Source organism: Rhynchophorus ferrugineus, unplaced genomic scaffold, assembly GCF_030347505.1.
Source record: "Rhynchophorus ferrugineus isolate W39M unplaced genomic scaffold, kcgeb_rfMv2 rfM9, whole genome shotgun sequence".
Lineage (NCBI taxonomy): Eukaryota > Metazoa > Arthropoda > Insecta > Coleoptera > Curculionidae > Rhynchophorus > Rhynchophorus ferrugineus.
This window is the reverse complement of record NW_027472588.1, coordinates 41,801,292-41,823,879: the sequence shown is the minus strand read 5'-3', so window position 1 is coordinate 41,823,879 and position 22,588 is coordinate 41,801,292. Positions and strand designations below refer to the sequence as shown.

At 33.1% G+C, this 22,588-nt stretch overlaps 1 protein-coding gene across 1 annotated transcript in view; it reads left to right on the top strand.

Annotated features, from left to right (window-relative positions):
• Positions 1 to 22,588, top strand: part of LOC143203020 (neuroligin-1) — a 294,443-nt gene that overhangs the window by 214,042 nt on the left and 57,813 nt on the right. The window contains exons 6-7 of the mRNA XM_076415110.1: positions 5,299 to 5,487; positions 22,240 to 22,446. Coding sequence (XP_076271225.1) covers positions 5,299 to 5,487; positions 22,240 to 22,446 — 396 coding nt within the window. The remainder of the gene's footprint in view (positions 1 to 5,298; positions 5,488 to 22,239; positions 22,447 to 22,588) is intronic.

Below are 22,588 nucleotides of genomic sequence, written 5' to 3'. Positions count from 1 at the left end.
TTGCTGAACATCCCTCACAATTATACCACATTAATTATCGCAGTGGACTCCGAACTCAAAATACGGACTTCAAAAATCGTGAGAGGTTGTCGAAAAGATTGCAATGATAAATTGTATTCGCTCCGATGTGTCACTAATGGCGCAGCAGCATCACTCAATGGCTTCGATAACGGGACATCGTAAAGTTGACGCTGAATGGTGTTAAATTTCTAAATGTCCCCTCGGAAACGATACGCGAAATATGGCACTTTACGATTCGAAGCCGGGGCCAAAATGATAAAGTAAGCAGGCCGAGGCGGCTTTAAAACTTTTAAGATGCATCCAGCGCTTTATCCGGCCGTCCCTCGTCCTGACCATCAACAGTGTACCGGAGCGTGATAAAAGAACGTGTATCGCGAACGAGTTTATTATAACCCATAAACCATTTGAAGTGTTTATAGTATTTTTACCGTGTTTTGTTTATCGCCTTCTCTATGTGTATCATTGACAACTAAAAGATCTATAAGAGATCTTTTTATTAGGGTACCTATACGTTTATATCAATAAAAACACCGTGTCCACTGAGGAAGTTGTGATTTCATTTAATCTATTTATCATTTCAAATGAAACATAAAATCTATTTAACAAAATATATATGATTATTTTTTAATTTTTAGAGAGTTCCTTAATAATTTTTTGAAGTTGGATCAATTTTTTTGTTAAATATATTTTATTTTTCTCTTTTTAGTGTTAGGTATTTACTCATTAAATTACGCAGTTATTTTATTTAATATTATAATGGATAGGTCTAGTAAAGGTGCAGCCCGTATGAGGAAAAATGGGAATAAAGAAACAATGATAGAAAATAAGGAGCGTTTTAGGCTCCGGGGTCCACTACCTAGCCCTGATGATTTGAAAAATGTTCTACCTAAACAACAATAAAAAGTTATGGTCTCAGTGTGTAAAATGTATTGTCTAAAAAGTATTATGTTCGCCGGGAATCGAACCCTCGCACGACCTCCGTCTGATATACTATAGTTAGTGCTTAAAAAGCAAATTGAATGGCTTTTGCATTAAATTACTTCCGATTTTAAGTCACATCAGCTTAGCAATAACATTATATATAAATATCTGACTATTTTACGATTTTCGAGGTTCCTCCCTTGCCCACAACAGATTTTAATTCAGTTCCGTTGGGACCACCTCGGAAGCACTCTTTAGAATAATAAAAAAATTTGAAAATCGGCCCACAATTGACAGAGAAATCGACGAACAAACATTAAAAAAATATATACAGCCGAACATAGAACCTCCTCCTTTTCCGAAGTCGGTTAAAAAGTAACTTAACTAAAAGTAAAAGTAACTAACTAAAGTAAAATATATCAAAATGGTCATAATTAAATCATTTTTTTGTAGATATTACGCTCCAAATGCTTTCGATTTGTTCTCTAAACTAAAAGCGTAAAAGAAGGAAAACGATCCAGACAGTTACCATTGGACTGTGTAACTATTTTCGGTATCTTCTTTATGGATTAGTATCCAGTCAATATCTGCAGTTTTGGCTGTTTATGTACATTTCTACATAAAAATCGCCTTCATCACTGTTTCAAATATTTAAAAAAAATTAAAATTGATTTATTCGGGGAAACAAACATTCAATTAATTTTTTTGTTAATCATTATATACATTTATTTTAAATTATTCTATTAAATCATTTTTCCCTATCAACAATTAACTTATTAATTTTTAATAATAACCTGATAATATAAATCACGATTATAAATCTCTTACATATTGTATATTATTTTTTAAATATCATGGGATAGTCAAAATTGATTTTCATATTTATATTTTTCTGTCTAACCTTAAATTACCGCAGGTACATTAAGGATAATGTATGTTTCATAACATAACACGACCGTTGAACATACTGATAAAGTAAAAGTTCCCATTTCACTAGCGTTTCGCTACTTCTAGCCCTCTCGTTCGAGTAAAACGGAAGTTGTAAGCCGCCGCTGCACATTCAATTTTATGTTAGAGCGTAAACGGCAATTACCACTAAGGGATACGCTACCGCATCGGCTTCAGGCGGTAAAGTAAATCAAGATTTGAAAACCTCATATAATTGATTTTCGAGGATTCCGATAACATAATCAATAAAGTATATTGTTAGTGATAATACAGATATATGTGTAATTATTTTAATTAATTAATAGATTGGTAAATAGGTGGAATGTATTAAACCAGCTGTACTTGGATATATTTTGTCTGGATCAATCTTACTCTTAGGCATGATTCAATTATCATCTTCTTGTATCTCCTGTCTGCATTTGATACGACTCTAGGTCAGTCAAAAAATGTAATGTACAAATGAGGCTTCAAAGAGCTCGCAAAGGAACAGGACAATTTAACGAAGTCTTTGCCGAAAAGATATCAGTGTCATATAATATGGCAAACGTAGATTACAGACTTCTTGAGCGATCTGATATTAGCTGATACATTCAAGCACATTTTATGATATATTTTGTGTTACAGAGCTAGAGCGTTAGAAGCGTAAGTATAAATAAATAAATAAAAACATATTGACAACTAATGGATTACCTGCTATTGTAAATCTCAATGACAGTTAGTTAGAGCTAGTGCAGGACTGTCAAGTTGGAGATCTATAGTAACAGAAAATAGCATTCACGACTGAAATAATAGAACGAAATAACCAAGAGGAAGTTTTCCAGAGACGTAGATTACAATATCTTGGATATGTTTGAGGGCAGAAAAGTGAATGAATGCATTGTTTGCTTCTTTAAAAGGTTTTGTTTCTTCAAAATTGCATTGTTTTTTAAAAGCATACACCGATCTGCTAGCCCATAAAACAACAATTAGTTGCTTTTCTTAGATGTAACAATGTCCCAGACATCAGAAATAACGCTTATACATACTGTAATTCCTTCACAATTGCATTTTTTAATTTAAAACAGTAAAAACGTCCCCTATTAAGATCATATTAAGAGATCCACATTACAGGAAATCGTTGTCGTTTTATCTATCTGGACGATCTTAAACCGTAATAATTTCATTTGTGGGGGGAAGTTGTTCCATAAAAATAATTATCTTTGCCCAAACTTTATGTTCTGCTGAAATTTCACCGTTATCTTGACAGAGTGGCCATAACAACGAAAACGCTGTAGCGAGAGCACTGCTCTAAACTACACCATTCTTGGAAAATCAATAACAAGCACTTTGATAATTTTATTAGATTATTTTTGTTCTTGCACAGTAAGTAAAATATATGTAATACAAAAATAATATTGTACTACTTATATTTTATAATTTGTTATAATCATTATACTACATGGTGTGATGTTATGTCAAAATAATAGAACATACAATCCAATCCATAAATTGAGATGAAATTGTTTGCTTTTTTATGTGAAAAATGTCTATAACAATGCTGTAAGATAGACTGAACTAAAAATAATAAAAAATGAAATAATTAAATGGGTATCGGACATCCTAAGGTTTCAGATTAATTACTTAAACTTTCCTCGGTACTATTATGGAACATTATTCCGAAGAAAATTAAGCCCACGTAGCATTGTTTGAGGAAAATTACGGCGAATAATCTCAGGTATATAAGATTTACTTTACCGCTGTAAGAGTAATATTTCCACGACAAATATTAATCGAGTGTAGAATAGCGAACGACAATAAAGCAATACGCGTTTTAGTAAGCAGGCATTGTACGATCCTAGGGAACATTGTATAACTTTCCAATTTTATGGTTCATTTTTATTAGTTTTGTTCATGTTTGAATGCAGACCCCAGACTAGTTGAAGTCCATTTCAGTTTATTTTAGAAATAAAATGGACGCTAACAATGGCCGCTTAATAATGGATGAAACTCGATTTATATAATATCAATTTGACGTAATACAATAAAAAAGTAATATACCTCTATGGTTTAATGTTTCAATATTTTTTACTTGAAGATATACATTTTCGTTGGTACATGGAAACAAGACAAGGAAATTGAGCTATATATTTTTTTGTATATTTTAAAGTCTCCTTATACCAGCTTGGGTTTATCTGGACGGGACCTACAGTTTAACTTGGACTCCGAGCCACGGTCCTCGACATTAAGCCTACCGACTGTCTAGTGACCAACTTAGCAACCATCCCCAGAAAACATCCGGTCTTACACAGCATGGTTACTGGCGTGACTGGGATCATTTTCCTGGTCAGATTTTGCACTCTTGTCTAAGGATAATCACAAATGTTAAACAATCGCACACATAAATTTACGACAATGCCCCAGCAGGATTCGAACCCGCGACTATCGCAACAGTAGGTGGACCGTCCTGTCGCCTTTACCACAGCGCTAACGAAGCCGGCAAGCAATAATACTGAGCAAAAAATTGATAATAAGAGAAGAACGATGGGAAGTGTAAGAATATGAGGAAAATTAAAGCTAGCTGTAGAGAAGGTAGAGAAGAGAACACAAAAAGAGTCATTCATCAAAAGTCTTTAAAAAATTGGAATAAGCAACAAACACAATGAAAACAGAATAAAAGACCAAGAGAACGATATTGAAGAAAGGACAGAAAAACGATTAAAACTAGAGAAACATGGATCCGTGAATAATCGAAAAAAAACTGGAATAAGCAGACGGAATGTAAGAATGATGTTGGGAAGGTTTTTCAAGTTAGAAGCCTTTATATCTATATCAGTGCTATTCTCGGCGGATATCAGATCGGTCAAGGATTTTTTAGAAAATTGTGGAGAGACGACATCACACTACACCGGCTAGGGTCTCAACTGAAATTGACAGATCATTTCGCTTACGTAGCTTATGGAAATATTGTAAGATGCCTGAAGAATGTTTCTCCATAAACTGCCCTAATATATAATTGTTCGTTTATATGTTTATAATTAGTATAGCAACATTAATTTTGGTGTAAAATTAAAAACGCCGACTCCAAGAAGTCTCAGAGTCTATTGGATCATTAATCAATAAAAATTATCAATTAATAATGGAAGAGTGCCAAAAATTAAAACAAAAACTAGACAGAGGAGGCTCCACTTCAAAGAATCTAGAAAACTCCTTCAGAATATGAGATACCTCTCCATCGGGTGTTTAATCCCAGCATCATTCATCTTAGATCATGTTAAATAATTAATGTATGTTATTTATAAGGACACTTTCCGGCGGTCCGATAAATCTAATTTTCGTTTCCATATAAAAAGCCGTCTTTTTTCGCCGAAAGGATAATTTATTTCGCGACCGAACAGAATATAATCTAACGCGACCGTTCGTTTGTTTCAGGTTTCCTGAAAACTGGCGCCAAAGGTAGCGCCCAGGGGAACTTCGGGCTGATGGATCTGGTCGCCGGCCTCCACTGGCTAAGGGAGAACCTGCCGGCCTTCGGGGGCGACGTCGAAAGGGTGACACTGATGGGCCACGACACCGGAGCGGCCTTGGTTAATTTCATAGCCGTGTCGCCGGTGGCGAAAGGTAAGGATAACGGATCGATACACGGAGAACGGGTTCGTGTTGTTTGCTTTTCGGTATAGAGGAAAGCGGATTAGGTAGTGTTCGTCTAGGTTTAGATCGCCCGCCGTTATTTATCTGGTTCTGTTTTCTTATAAAAAACGAAGTGCTATTTAACCTTTGAGTGTCTTTAACTGGATTCTCTGTAACTATCATAAATTTGTTCCAAAACGAGAGGTTTTACTGGAAATTGGTTGAAGGTATTTTCTAGATGAGGAAGATTCCAGTTGGCTGTTTCTTGTTGATGCCTAAAAGTTTGTGATGAGATATATATTTGTACTCGTATTTATATAATTTATTGCATATTACATTTGTTTCAATAAATAATATTGTTTTTAAAGGGCTATTTTACCTTAAATAGGTACTTTAACAATATAGGCGCGTCATTTACCAATTGTGTAACGTTCCTTCACATTCGTTCATTATAATCTCACTACTTTTAACGAACTTTTAAGTCAAAAACTATCAAAAGGTAAGTAATGCACCTTCTAATAACACTTTTGCTATGTTTCAACCACGAATTTACATTTTATTAATAGTTCGACGCGGTTATCTCAAATTTTTATGTCTTCAAGAAAATGTAGAGAGATACAAACATTATTGCTACAGTCCACACATTCCCAAAGAGAGATAGCAGCTATTGCTGGAGTTTAAAAGTGTTTCGTCAATCGAATTAACATTGAAATTGATAATAAAAAGCCTCTTTAGCAAATGTGACAAAAAAAAGAATCACACACTTCACACCGATCAAAAAATCTGCTTCCGAAGTCGTAAGAACAGAGTTACTTATTTGACTTTTATAATAAATGACGAGAGTGTAAAGATTTCGGAGAGGGCAATACAGAGGCCGGTGGTCGAAGATGATAGGTTGGCGGCCTTCTAAAAAAACTTCTAAGAAATTACTCCATTGAGCTAGATAACATAAATATGACTTGAATTGCAAGCTGAAGTCGAGTAAGTATAACTTTTTTGAACAATACAATTGGTCAATAACAGAATTTTTGGTACAATAATTGGTCAAAGTTCCGTTGTAAGATGACGCCCTAGTGAACATTTCCATGCCTTGTAGAGAGAGTTAAATATCCGGTTAATATCATGGTGTGGTTTGTTATAGCAGCCATTGCATGGGGCGCCTATCTATTGTAGAAGTGACAATGAAACAAGACCAATATAGGCGAGTACTAATAACTCGGTTACTACCGCATATGAATGGTTTCCTGACGATGTTAACTACATATTTATGCACAATTCACAAACACAGAAGAAATACTGCATATTTTCTTGAAAGACATTACCATTTTGCCTTGTCCAGGGACAGTAGATATGAATTCCATAGAAAACATGTAGAAAATCGCCAAACGCGCGACTGCAATGGAAGTGATTACCACCAAGCAGTAATTAATTGGAATTTTCATCAGAGAATGGCATCACAACTCCAAACTCCAGGCGAAAACATGCATAGACAGCATGCCTCCACGCATAGAAGCTCTTATTCTAGCAAAGAGTAGCATCACTAAATATTAAAATTCATTGTATTATTCTTCAATAAAATTAAAATTACTAAAATGAAGATTATAAAACTGTATTGTATATTTCTTATAGTTTTTATGATCCTAATAGATTACAGATACAAATAAAAAATATATGAAATCCCCACAAATCACAATATTGTCCCTAATAATTTCGCCACCCACTATAATTTCTAAACATTTCGTTGCTAGTAGAACCCCCTTCCAATTATTCAAGAAGAGTAAATATGGCTTCGAAAACAAAAATATAATAAAGGGCTGTATGTACTAAACATAAAATAAATAATAATAAAATATACATAAAATGATGAGTTAATGAAACTGCAATGAATCTTAACTCGCGGTATTCACCACACATTGTTCCTTGTGTATGTAAACTTATGTACATATTCTTTATTTTTCATCTAAATTCTCTAATTATTAGAAGGTTGAATACGTATACTTTTTTTTAAAAAGTTTCCTATTTTTAGGAAGCTTCCTTTTCACATATCAGCTTCCATAATATTTTTTAACAGCTCAATTCACTATATATTATTGGAATTGGAATCAAGATTCCTTTAAAAGTTCATCAATGTATAAACTGTTTTCATCCCAAGAGCCAATATCACTCAGTAGATTTCACAAAAGCTCCATTCTAAATCCGTTATAATACGAACAAGAGAGAAAAAAGTGTATAAGCGTATGGGTTCTCCTTTCGAGCGGACAATTTCCATATGGGATCATGGCCTTCTTTTCTTCTGCGCAATCGAGTTCGCCGATGCGCTTCTTTGAAAGTTAATCTCTTCATTAAGCAGGAGAAACCCGGCGACTAATAGGGTGAATTAGGTTTTTTAACGTTTTTTTCACGCAACTCGTTGCTTACACAAAAAGCCGAAAAGCCTCCAATTATTCTAATGACGTGCTTAATGATCCTTCTCGTGCCGTCTACCCACAATGGCCGACACTCGAACAACTGGCCAACAAGGAAAAAAAGAAACAAGAATATCATCTGAGAATTATATTTATGTTCATTGGTCAGTTTATATTGTTAACTTTTCGTATTATATAATATATATATATATATATATATATATATATATATATATATATATATATATATATATATTGATTTATCAACAAACATCGATATAACAACTTCAATTACGAAAAAAATCGAGTTTTGGAAATGTGTTCATGATGTTCTATAATATACCATATGTATGATAAACCATATGTGTGATTTAGGACCATTACAGGTATATCAATATCCGAAATATTTACGGTATAATATGATTATATATGCATATATAGTATTACCGGCCTGTTGGTAAATATAGCATATATATACCCGGACCTAATTTTGTTTATACTCTTAATTAAACCCAACAGAGCAGAAGCTATATCTTGGAGGCTTAGAACAACCCCAAAACTAGAGCAGATAGAGAAGGTAATCATCGGAGCGCCCTTCCGTAGTAAAATTCCATTAGGGCGAACATGTCGAAATATGTCATGGATAAGATTGTATCCAGCCGAATTAATTACAGATATGAAACATTGTTTTTCCTCGTTAATCTTCTATCTCTTCTAAGGAAAATAATGTTATTTTCGTTCGAAATTATTTTTGTCAAAGGGTAAGTGGGTAATGATCACAATTGTTTATTTTCTAGCTATCTGTTATCCAATTTGAAAGATTTATAAATAAAATAAAACTTTTACACATCAAAACGTTTATATTTTCAGCGGGTTTTAGTTCATTTGTCAATCGCTGATAATATTGACTGCAAAAGAGGTTTGGGTGGGAAAGTCTTATATATACTAAACTTTTACCAAAAACATTTAAAATGATTATCGATCAAAGCGGTATATATATCACTGATTAGTATTTGAAACGTATATGAATAAATTCGCCTTAAACATGAAGAAGATGAAATTACTTTTCCTCAACTCAATATTTAAACCCAGATATTAACAAAAGCTATCAGCAATAACACCTTTATTTCTACGTAATAAAATAAAACATAACATGTCGAGGAACATTTTGAAAAATACTTCAGCCATTTCGATTAGGTATCGTCTCAATTAAGATGGATAGAGTTTAGATCTGATATTTTCAACACGCTCTATAAGCGAAAAAGTGATAGGTTGAGTGTGTTAAATTGAAGAAGAAATAAATTTCTACGATGAAATATTACGACGATAAATGGAGAGCGTTTTATCCTCAACAAGAACGAGATTTTTAACGTTCAAGCTGGGAAGCTTAATTGCTTTTATAACACATTATTGACATATCAATATCGATATAAAATATTGAGCATTTTATTTATATTTATATAAATTGCACAAACCTGCCTTGAAGACAATTTTACTATATTATTTGGTCAGCTGTTTCTGCAAATAATAATTAAAATGTGGAATAACCCACCAATTTCACTCAAAAAAATTGAGTTGTTTATTATTACTATTGAAACTATTTCAAATAATTTACACTGAGCCAAATATTCGAAAACAGATGTTCAATTCTAACTTTGATACAACGACAAGTACAATAAAGTAGGGTTAGGTAACATTTAAAGAAATTATTACTAAGTTTTTGAGTAATATAAACTCTCCTAATAAATTTATTATAGTTCAATAACAAGTTTAGAGCTCTTTCTTGTCTGATGAGTCTTAAAGTCCACTTCTTGCACTACATTCTTAACTTACCAAGAACAACAAGATTCATTACATCCAAGATAACCTTATAGGACAGCAAATACAGGAAAATAACCGTAACAATTGTAACTTAATATAAAAACTATATTTTTTATTTATATATCTCACATTTAAAAAATATAACTCATTATGTAGAGCTTACACCTAATATTTTCAATAATATGAGACCTCAAACAAGTCTCGCGAAGATATATATTAAATTAAAGATAATTTCGCACTTCTGATTAAAATTCTACGATGAAATATTGCAGCGATGAGTAGAAGCAGTTTTTATTTTAAGACTTCCGACCTTAGCAAGCTCTGTAGCTTAACTGTTTTTAGTAGCAGCGAAGTTTTGCATCGAGATTCATTCCGAGATATTTAGCGTTGTTGCTATATGGAATGATAGTATTATTTAATGTTATTGGTGCTTGTACGGTCTGTTTATAGGTGAACTGCACATGCACAGATTTACTTTAATTAATTCTTATTTTCCAAGCTTGTGTCCAATTATTTATACTGTCACTTGCCTGTTGTAATTTTCGTGAGGCTTCTTCACTATTGTCTCCGACAGCTATAATCGCAATATCATCAGCAAATGTAGCCATCGTAATATTTTCCGTTTGTGGTATATCACAATTGTAGAGTAGATAAAGCATTGGTCCCAGTACACTTCTTTGTGGTACACCTGTTTTAGATTCTTTTATTGTAGAGTAAGCTTATTCTGGTTTGAATCTAAACATTCTGGTTGTAATGTATGAATTTAATAGTTCGGTGTGTTATTTTAGTAGCATTTTCTGTAGTTTATGAATAAGGCCTTCATGCCAAACCTTATCGAAAGCTTGTACTACATCTAAAAATATAGCTGAGCATACTTTTTTACTTTCGTAGGCTTTTTCAATAACATCTGTTATTATGTGGACCTGGTCAATTGTTGAGTGCTTGTTAATAAACCCAAACTGGTGGAACCTAAGATATTAATGATGTTTTATTGACAAATAAATCGATATTTTTAAAACTGAGTTTTATCTTAATTTAATTTCAACAAATTACAGAACATTCTAATATCAGTTAGTTAGTTATTAGAGTTATTCATCAAAACTAATTCGTATTTCTGGTAATTTTAAGTATAACACCGGAAATTATACCTGAGATGGAAAAATAATGTTGTTGCCGGAAAAAGTCTATTTAAAAATCTCGACCGTTTTAAGTGCTGCAAAAATCTTTTTTTTTTTGCTAGCTGGGGAGCGAAACATCTCCACTAAAACTTCTTTCGAGATTTTCATGTTTTCTTAATAAAAGACTCGGCTTTTGAAATTTATTTTCCGTCTCGAAAAATATCTGTTTACCGATAGTGGAAGAAGATCCTTTGATAGAACAAGATTGCGGCAATATTTAGTTTTAAGTTGTTGCCACTAATAGTTTTAAGAATTTTAATAAGAAAAAATATAGTTCTAATTCAGCCAATTAGAGATCAGACTTTCTCATACTTCCTGTGTTGGCATTGTTGTGCTACGGATCACTATTTAATGCTGAATAATGTGGAATGATTGAAATCAATAAATTTGTCATTAGTCCTCAATATTTTTGTCATTTATTCTTTTGTTTCAGTAATCCCTACTGATACTAATGTCGCTCTAAATAATTTGCGCTTGAGTTATTACATGTTTTTCTTAATTGGGTTGATGATTGAAAAAATTATCTAAAGAGCATTTTTTTATTAGTCTCCTAGTATTATTATATGATTTCAGTTATATAATATAATATAACTATCCTGACATGTAGAATATCACTTACTTAAGTAAAGTACAGCACTGTACAACTTATACAATAATCGAAATATTATTCTAGATACTATTCTAACTTATTTTAAAGTCTGTTCTAACTTATTCTAAAAACTAGTCTAGCTTATTCTAGAGATTATTAAATCTCACTCTGTATGTATATTAATCAGTTCGTATGGCAGTTTGCGTTTGAGCCTACGCATTTCACTGTCATCGCGCACATTTAACTGTTCGGCGAGTGCATTGAGATCCACTAATAGTCTTTCAGAGTACTTCGCACTAACAATCCGAATCACACTCCTTATAAGTTCTAAGGGGATATCACGCTGAATCAGTTTGTTCCAGACGTAATATGGGACATCGATGATAATTCGCAACACTTTATTCTGGAAGGAGCAATTTAAAAAGTCTATGCTAGATATGCTATTTTTCCACTACTTACTATTAAATTTGTATACTAGAATGCATAGTAATTTATTTAAAAATAAATTGTCCGTATATTTTTTTTTCCATGAATTTAAATATTTATTCTGCTATTCGATTTCATTAAAATTGGCCTAACCGTTGTTCAGTTATAAATGGTGTAACTAACCCATCTCTGTTTTATGTAATTGCGTTAGTGTACAAGACATACATTTACTGAACCTCGACTTTGAGCATATCTTTCAAGATATGATTTTCCCCAATAAACATCCCTATAAACATTCTATCATCATAATAGATGATAGAATGATAATTTAAGATAAAAGCCCTCAGATACACAAAGCGTATCTGTATACGTGAAATTTTAAATTTAAAACGTTCGTATATTCTAATAAGAGCGCAGTCACGGCGAATACTCGCGACAACCAACGGCAAAGAAGTGTTTTTGTATCCGGTCCATTACCGGAGAAATGCCTGACTGAAATGACGCAAGGAAAGCCGAAAATACCTGCACAGTATCTCCTGTGATCCTTACCGATCGTAATGTTCGTCTTTCACTTCGATTTACCGTCTGAATTCGAAGTTTTAAAGTCTCCCAAATGGAATCGGGACCTTCCAGATATATGTGGTGTGGAAAAGCCCCGCCTGTTGTTTTAGAATGAATGCTGTAATTTGGTTGAAGTTTCCTATTTATTTTCAAGCCCACAGGCTTCTTGATATTAGCGTAGTTAGATAGTGTCATATGTGTTCTCGATATTATAATTTTTTATTATACAGAGTACAAATACGTTTTGTAGAGTTATGCAACCTTAAAGTTCTGGAGCCTCAGAGTTTTAATATCCATTTTACTACATTTATTTGTAATTATTCTCTTTTGAAGAATATTTTTGTCAAATATCAATTAAAAATTAAAAATGTACTGGCGTACGGGCTTGAAAAGATGTACAGGTTAGTAAATTAAGGCGGTGAATTGATGAAACATTAAAATTTCCTATCTGTTAAAATCTAATTCAAAAAATGTTCAAATGAAATGCGTTAACATACAAATATTAGTCCACATAGTCCACAGACAACATAATCTTAAGATAACAGGTCAATTGAAAATTTCGCGACCTGACAAATAGATGGCGCTACTACAATTAAATCCATATGTGTTTTAGTTAGCCTTAAACCTCAAAAGATACATGTATAAATTAGAACAACTGTCCGATCATTAGTTTGTGAATTAGAACATTTTCAGTGAAGAATCTTTTGTTATTGTAAAAAAAATGGATAAAAACGAATTTCGCGTGTTAAAAAAAAATAAAATATTGCTTTTTGAAGGGAAAGAATACAGTTGAAGCAAAAACTTGGCTTGATGCCGAGTTTTCGGACACTGCCCCAGGAAAATCAACCATCATGGATTGGTATGCTAAGTTTAGACGTGGTGAAATGAGCAGCGAATACGGTGAACGCAGTGGACGCCCAAAAGAACTTGTTACTGACAAAAATATTAAAAAATCCACAAGACCATTTTGAATGACCGCAAATTGAAATTGAATGAAATACCAGACACTCTAAGATATCAACTGAACGTGTATATCATATCATTCAGAATAGTTGAGTATGAGAAAGCTCTGTGCAAAGTGGGTGCCGCAAGAGCTCATTTTTCACCAAAAACAACTACGAGTTAATGATTCGGAGCAGTGTTTGAAGATGATCAAGCGTAATACACCCGAGCTCTATTATTTCAAGTCCAATCGACAGTCATCCGAGTGGACTACACACGATGGAGCCGCTCCAAGGTGTGGGAAAACGCAACAATCCGCTGGCAAGGTTTTGGCGTCTGTATTTGGGGATGCGCACCATCAACAACAACTATTACATAGCGTTATTGGACTGCTTGAAGGACGAAATCGCCGAAAAACGTGCGCATTTGAAGAAAAAGAAAGTGCTGCTTCACCAAGACAATGCACCGTGTCACAAGTCAGTGAAAACGACGGCAAAAATCCATGAATTGGGCTTCGAATTGCTTCCTCATGCACTGTATTCTCCAGATCTGGCCCCCAGCGACTAACGACCCTAATCAGTGTATCACCCCTGAAGGGAATTATGTTGAATAAAAAAAACTAATTCTACCAAAAAATCGTGTTTTACTATGGTAGGCCGGAGACTTTTTAATTGACCTGTTATAACGTTTTATATCGTTTTATTTATTACTTTTGCTGAATCGAAGAATATATTAAATTTGTGACGTAAAAATGAATTACTGCCTTGAAACAAAATCCGACCCAGTGAAAATACCACAAACTTAAACAACATTATTGTTTCTAGTAATGTGAAGAAGAAAAAAATAATATCAAGGCTTTTTACCAAGTTCCCAACTTCTTAAATTAAACGCAAAAAATATATGTCAGAAAGAAAAAGTTATAGCTGACCTCGAAAGTTAAATGTATAAGAACTAACTTTAAGCCCACAACTTTAAAAGAATTTCTATAAGGATTTTATTAGAACCTTTGTTTTAACATAAAGAAAATAAACGTAAATTGAAAATATCTATTTCGTAAAGAAAATTTAAATATTTGATATAAAGATAACTTAATACAAGGTATATTCTAAAGGAAAAGGTAAAGTAAAAATTATTGTTCTTTTAAAATGAATACACGAAAAAAGGCAGTTTTTGATACAATTGGAAATAATGAATTAAATGTCACAAAAGGTCACGTGTGAATAATGCGATTTCATTTAAAGCCTATTCAGAACCATTAAATATGCAAATGTATTAATATTGCCCTCAACTGTACAGTGAGTACAACCATTCCGGAATTAGGGAAATAAAAATTTCCGAACAAGTATCGGGTATAACGTTTCAAAACAATAAAAGACTTTCTGCAACTGGGATTTATCTAGATGGCGCTGACTCTATTCGGGCGGTATACTTTATATACGCTCAAAGCCATGCCATAAATCGAATCGGAAAACAAACCCTGCGCTACGAGACTATAAATCTCCCAATATTTTCGGGATATTAGTGATTTTCCATACTGGAATATAAATATCAGGGTTTTGAATAAATTAGAATTGTTTTCCAACAGAGTGCGTTTATAAGAAGACTTTTAATTTTCCGTCTCAACCTCATCATTTTGCCGAAATGCCAACAATTTTTTTATTCAGATGTAGTTTTACAGCTCTATTTTAATGTTAAGAAATGCAGTTAATGAGCTTTTAAGTGAAAAGCTTTTAGACTAATTAAATATTAGATATAACCCGTCCAATAAAAACGGCGTATGTATATCATAAATGACGTCGACTACAGTTGAGAAATGTTAAATTCGTTTTAAACTAGGAACAAATATTTCCTTCTCATTTTATCATAGTTAGAAAGAGAGAGAATGATGTCTTATGCGTTGGAACATGTAACAGGGTCAGTCTATACCATTTGTTTTGGATTGGTAATGGTGGGCAATGTTGTCAAACGTCTGCAAAATTCTTCAAAACTTTAATAATAATACTTTACACTTTTTAAAATATTCTTTTGAGGAGGTATTATTAAAAGTCTAAACTTTGGCATTTAGAGACGAATATTCGAATTGTGAAACTAATTATGGTTCTAAAACTAATAAATATTTTAAAAGTTATATCATATCAATTTATATTTTACCAGTCGATTTATTTATATAAGTGAATTAGTTTTCTCTCAAAATATTTAAATTTATATTTAGGTAGCAAGCAACAGCCTTCCAGGCGAAATAATGAAATAGCCGCCAGCAATAACTGCAATACCAATTCGACGAAATCCGCCACCGACTGTCAGCCACAAACTTTCAGAACCGTTCGAAAATGTATGTTTATTCTTGACTTTTCGTTGTAACTTCGCTAAAGCTTTTGCCTCGTTGCCACTTTGGAGACTGTTCGGCCCCCATGTGGCGGCCACACAGTGGGCTTCGCCGCAGGCTTCGGCTTAGTTAAGAATGCGGCGCGGGACTGCAGTCCATTATTGAAGTTCTCGTGAGAAATTTGCCAACTGTCCTGTTCGAGTACGTCTACAGCTTCGGTGAATGTACGTTTCCGAATCTAAAATCCTCTTCTGTGTGACAACAAATATGCGATATTTACAAGAATGAAGAAGTAAGATGCGAGGGATGCGGGATAACAGCTTTACGCAGAACGGTCGAGGATAGCAGGAATTAAGTTGTTTAAGGAATACGATTTTTTCGACGTGATTTCACGATAAATATAAAAATATACGAAGTCCGTTCGGTAAATCGGTGACTTTTTCTGGTCGGTGAATTTCCTACGGAGTAGTTTTAGTAGTTTTTTAATTTAGTTTCTCTTTGACAAATATTGATAACAGAAATCTTCTCGAATTTTTACACTAATAGAAAAAGTTATTTTCGCATGATTATTAATTATTAATTTTTGTTTAAAAAAAATCACTAAAACCATCAATTTCAATGGTTAGAAAGTGGTTTACTGAACTCTTTTGCGATCGTACCAGCACAACATTCAGTCACATCTGAAATCGCCGAAAAAATTCAAGGAATAATATTGGACGATCCAATAACGAAAGTACGTGAGATGGCGGATGTTGTAGACATCTCAATTGAATGGGTACATCACCTTTTACACTCGACCATAAGCGCCATCGGGTGACTATTTCGAAGGAGTGATTGACGATGCCCAGCGAGGAAAGGGTGACCACCGAAGAATATTATTCAGGTCTTTAGGACTGACTTAATATTCATTTGAAGCAAAAACGATCGCATTTCATGAAGAAAAATGTGTTGTTCCATCAAATCAACACACGAGTGCACATGTTTGTAGCCACCATTTCAAAAATCAATAAATTGAGCTACGAACTGCTTCTCCAGATTTGCCTCTCAGCAACTATTTCTTATTTCCAAACCTGAAGAAATGGTCAAAGAAAGAGATTATGTTTAGAAGAATACATAACATTCACTGACTCATAAAACAGCAATTGTTTTTATGTAATCGTTACTTAGAATATACCATTTGGAATTGATTAAAAGAATATCGCAATAAAGGTTTTGATTTGAAAAAAGGCAACAAAAAATTTTGTTAAAAAAAGTTGTTACAAACTTCGATAAAAGATATCCAAACTTCCTTTTCTTTGTATTCATCGTTGCTCCGAATTTAGAATTAAACATCAATTAACAAATATTAAACATATCGAAAATTTCTTCATTCAGTTTATGTTCTGTTATAAAAAGTTCAGCATTCGAAGAACCAATGCATATACCGCCATTCAGATATTGTTATTTCACGGGGTCCTGTCGTTTTTTTTGCTTACCTTATAGTTTTGCTTACCTTATAGTTACTTTTGTTTTATTTATAGTATTTTGAAAATAGAATGTACTGAACACCTACTGGACATATAGGACCCGCTTATTTTAACTTATGAATACATATAAATACAAATATTTGTTAACATTTTTCTCAGTAAACTTATTTCTTAAATTTTTTTATATATATTTTATAGTCTCCTTTTACCAACTATGGGTTTATTCGGACTGAGCCTAAAGTTTAACGTGGGCTCCGAACCACGGTCCTCAGCATTAAGCCTACCGACTGGCGAATGACCAAATTTGGAAATCATCCCAGAAGACATCCGGTCTCACCTAGCCTGGTTATTGGCGTCACTGGGATCATTTACCTTGTCGGATTTTAGCCTCTTGCCTAGAACAATCACAAATTTTAAACAATCACAAACATACATTTACGAACATGCCACAGCAGGATTCGAACCCGCGACTATCGCAACAATAGGAGGACCGTCCCATCGCCTTTACCACTGCGCCACCAAGCCGGCTCAAAATATTTTATTTAAACTGTTTCACGTTTTATATTTTATTGCTTTAACTTTATTCATAATTTCCGAGATACAAAACCGGTCCTGCCGTAATTTCCGTTGTGATTTGAATAATTTTCAAATGTATTCAAAAACAAACTGAACGCATAGCCCGTATTACTAAACTGGGCCCATAAAAACCGAATTACACATTTATTTTTTGAAAATTTAACGCCGTGAATAATGCCCTCCTGTAATATTCACTTTTATGTTTGAATATTTTTTAAATTACCCTGTTGAGTTACGAGTTCCCGAATGAAATAATATGTTAATTTTATAACACGAGTTAAAGATTCAGTGTTTTTCTACTGGATGGTTTTGAAACTACATATAATTATCATGAATCCAAAGCCGAAGCTTGTAGACACTATCTCAATCAAAATACCCTCATATTGGTGCCGCAGGACTTGCAATTGACCGCAGCTGTGAATCCTAGAAATATAGTTTATGTTAAAGTAACTGAGTAATATTTATTCAAAAAAGCCATACTATAACGTGTTTGAAATGCCACATTTGCTTTATTTTCTATTATATAAATTATTATGTGATATTACGCCATGTTACAATCGAGATTTATTTTGTCGTCTGTTTTTCTTCCTTATTACATTTGAAGCCGTAAAATTGCTCATAATGGAACAATTCTTCTAAACAGAATTTCACCCTAACAAAATCTTTTCATAAACACATTTTATTACAGCGTGCTAAAAAAAAGGGGGGAAAAGATTGTCCAAAATACGAAACCCCCAGGATATTTTCATTATAAACGACTTCTACCAACTTAACCGTAGAAATATATTTTTTAACTTTCCGTCTGTCCCAAGGCAGGACACAAAAAAACTGGGAAAAATAAAAACGAAACAAAAGCTCTCCTTTTCGGAAAATTTCCGACCTTACCGCTACCATTTAAGAAATATAAGTGGCTTATTTTCAATTTTAAACTTCTATTGTCGAACCCCTGGGTAATGAACCGACCGAACCGCAAAATTTTTCTTTACGGCTACTTTGTTTTCCCGAGAAATGTCGATGCTCCAACCTATCTTATTAGCCGTAACAAAAAGGAGTCTGTTGAAGGTTATTATGAATTCCGTGGAAAAATATGTAAAACCCCAAGATGTACGAACAAAAATATGAAAACAGCAACATTTACCAAAGCTTTTATTGTGTTGGGATTGTTTCCTTTATTTGAATAGAGTTGATTGAAACAGGTTTTTGTTGTGAACGTTGACCTTTTAACAGTCAACACAACAGTTCTTCAAGTATAAATCCGTTATTTATTGTCAGTTGGTTATTTTCCAGCAAAAAAAAAGTAACCTATCACTACATAGTATAAAACAAAGTCGCCTTTTCTGTCCCTATATCCCTATGTGCGCTTAAATCTTTAAAACTACGCAACGAATTTTGATGCGGTTTTTTTCAATAGATAGAGTGATTCAAGAGGAAGGTTTATATGTATAATACATGCATAATATACTAAGGCAACATTGCTAATTTTAGAGGTTTCTAACGTGATGTCGTAAATTAACCTATTTTTTAGGCTTATTTAGCAATTAGCAAAAATGCTGCCTAACCATACGAGTTAGATCAAATTAATGTACTACAGTATTGTACACCATAAAAAGGTCTACAAAAAAGTCCGCGATGGTATATGTTTATCATTTAGCGATAACCCACATTAACCATTTTTATTGTTTACTTTTTACGTGAGAAAATGGCTTATTTACGAAGTTATTTTAAACAATACGGCATTAATCCTTATCGAATTAAGTACCTTAAATACAGTGTGCAATTAATATAGATCAATATGGTTCCTTACAGCATGTAAATTAAACAAATATTTTCGGAGATATTACAAATTTAAATTTTGTGTTTAAAAATGTGTAATGTAATAAAAATTGTATGAATTTAGATATTCCAAAGATAGCAGGAAATCTTCATAGTAAGTATAGGGGAAGAGGAATTGTTTCACTCCAAATTTAATGCGTGCAGGCCAAGGGCAGTAATGAATGAACCAAAAATACTGGATCGATTTTAATCATGTTTTCATTGAGTGACATAGGCATATATATTTTATGCCCGTGCAAAGTCGGAGCGGGCCGCTATGTTTTTATATACAACGTTCATATTTTTTCTGTAGTGTATTTAATTTAGTATCAGCATTGCACCCGTGCGAAGCCGGGGCGGGTCGCTAGTAGTATATAAAAATGACCATACCGGCTTGGTTGGCGCAATGGCAAACGCGACAGGACGGACCAGCTACTGCTGCGATAGTCGCAGGTCCTAATTCACCTGAGGCATGGTCGTAATGTATGTTTGTGATTGAATATGTCCTAGACAAGAGTGTAAAATTCGACAAGGAAACTAATCCTAGTCACGTCAGTAACCAGGGTAAGACCGAATGTCTGGATGTTCTGAGATGATTTCTAAGTTGGTTTAACGCCAAGGATCGCGGTTCGGAGTCCACGTTAAACAGTAGGTCCAGTCAAGTAAAATATTTAAAAAATGATCATAAATATATAATGTTAATAATATACATAATTCAAAGTATATATTTTAAACCTTCTGAGCATCTTGTGCATCACTCTTTACACATCACATCTTTACTAATCCAAAAGTTTTTGTATATAAGTTTACACGTTCCTATTTTTCTCTAACATAAGGAGGAATGGCGCACGATTACTGATACAATTGCAACTTTTCTAGTAACCCGGAAAAGGTGTTCTTATGTCTGTTCCAAAATAAAAGCGATAATTTTTCTTAATCTCTTTTTAACATTTGCAAATTTTATAAAAATAAAAAATTTGTTAAAGTGTTACTTTCATACGATAGAAGAATGCATAGCGAAAGAGCACACCAAATTTCCAGTAAATTGGCTCACTAGAACTTGAAACATATAGTCAAACATATCGAAAAAAAGGAGTTTTGAGAAAAACACGTTTAAAATTTTGTTTTTTGATCTCACGTCACCAATGGTCTTGTTCTTAAATGAGTGAGTTTTCAAAATATGAAAAAATCGTTTTATTTAAATTTCTAAACTAAAATAGCCCCTTAAATGTTTTCTGTTAAGTCTCTATATCTAAATTACTGTATATAAAGCTTAATGTTATTGGGTCAAATAAAAAACTTGATATTTAAAGTTTATGAAGGTAAACCATCTCCTATTTAATCCCCGAAATCAAATCACATAGTCATTTCGACAAACCTTGATCAAAGTTAAATTGAAAAATGCTCGACGTTTAGAAATGACTTCGAAAAGTCAAACGAAATGGATTTATCCGAGAATATTTTAAACCCAATATAATATTCTTACGAAAAGTTGTGTTGTTACCGAGTTGTTTAGACCCCAACAGGTTTAAGTAATTTAAAAATGTATTAGAAGTTAAGGAGAACTTTTGCCTGCCAAGGTTTATAAGTATCAAAATTTTAATAAATGAAATTTAAATCCTGTTACCGAATTTAACTGTTGTTTCTTTGCAAGTTAATTTTATCTAGTAGCTGTACAAATAAATTTCCAGAGTTCGTTAAAAAATGATTTATAAAGTATGTATGTTAAAACTGTAAAATATGGTATCGAAAGATTGAACACCTGGTAGGCCTTGAAATATTCACGATTTGGATAGGTGGTTAGGTAGGACCTGGGTTTGTTTTTTATAGTTCCAAACCTGATAAAAAAAATATTTAGGAAAACAACGAAAATAATCTAATCTCATATATTTTCATCTGCAAAACTCAGAAATAATTATAATAAACCTTAGTTCTGATTACAAATAACATTTAATATTTTCTACATTCTATTTATTGTGTCTAGAGTTTAGCGATAGTCTACAAACCATATACGTAACTGCTATTGAGATTTGACTCCACTTACAAAAGCACTATTCTATTGCCAATAAGAATAAAAAGGGATAATGAAGTAGTGCCCGAATCTTCCATCTGTTGCTTGACTTATTCAACATTCAGATACTTTACTAGTTTGTATTGCAATAGTTTATGAGTTGAAAATCAACAACTCTTCAACATCATACAATTCTAATTTTGAAATAAAAAGCAAGAAATAGTTGTTGTGTAAAGTTGAGTGACCTCATTATAGGTCTTGATTTATCAGAGAAGAAACCGGAACTTTTAAGATTGAGGGTACAATAATAACATTTTAGAATAAAGCAAGAAGACATTAAGCTCACATATATTTTTCAAACAATTTAAAACGTAAGTATCTTTATTCCTAAACTAGTATTTATCCTAATCTAGGAGATCAGTTAAAATATAGAATTATTTTTATAATAAATGCTATCCTCAACGGAGAAATATTTCTAATAGCTTTATAATTTAAAAACGGATGATCCCCTCTAAAGTTAATTCTGCCGGAAATACTTACGAACCTCGCGTATGTAGCTCTAACCCGATTTCTTTCAGTGTTAACCTGCACCGTCTAAATCCACTAAAACGATCGTTTTATTTATTGCAGAACTACTACATCGAGTGATCCTACTCAGTGGGTCCGGATTGAGCCCGTGGGCGCTGCAAAAAGATCCCCTTTGGGTGAAGCGAACCGTGGCGAAACATACAGGTTGCCACGGCGATTTGTACGAGGACGATCTGGCCCCGTGTTTAAGACTGAAGCCCCTAAATTTTTTACTTAATATTAAAGTAGATACTCCCAGATTTCTGCCAGGTTAGTAAATAATGTATTTTGCGTCAAGATTATTTCTTACAAGGTTTATTGGCTTTTGTCGGAGCTGTAATTTGTTTGTCACTTTTGATGTTCTATATCAGACTTTTTTTCGTATTCCTTGTAATTTTGGATAGTAATATTT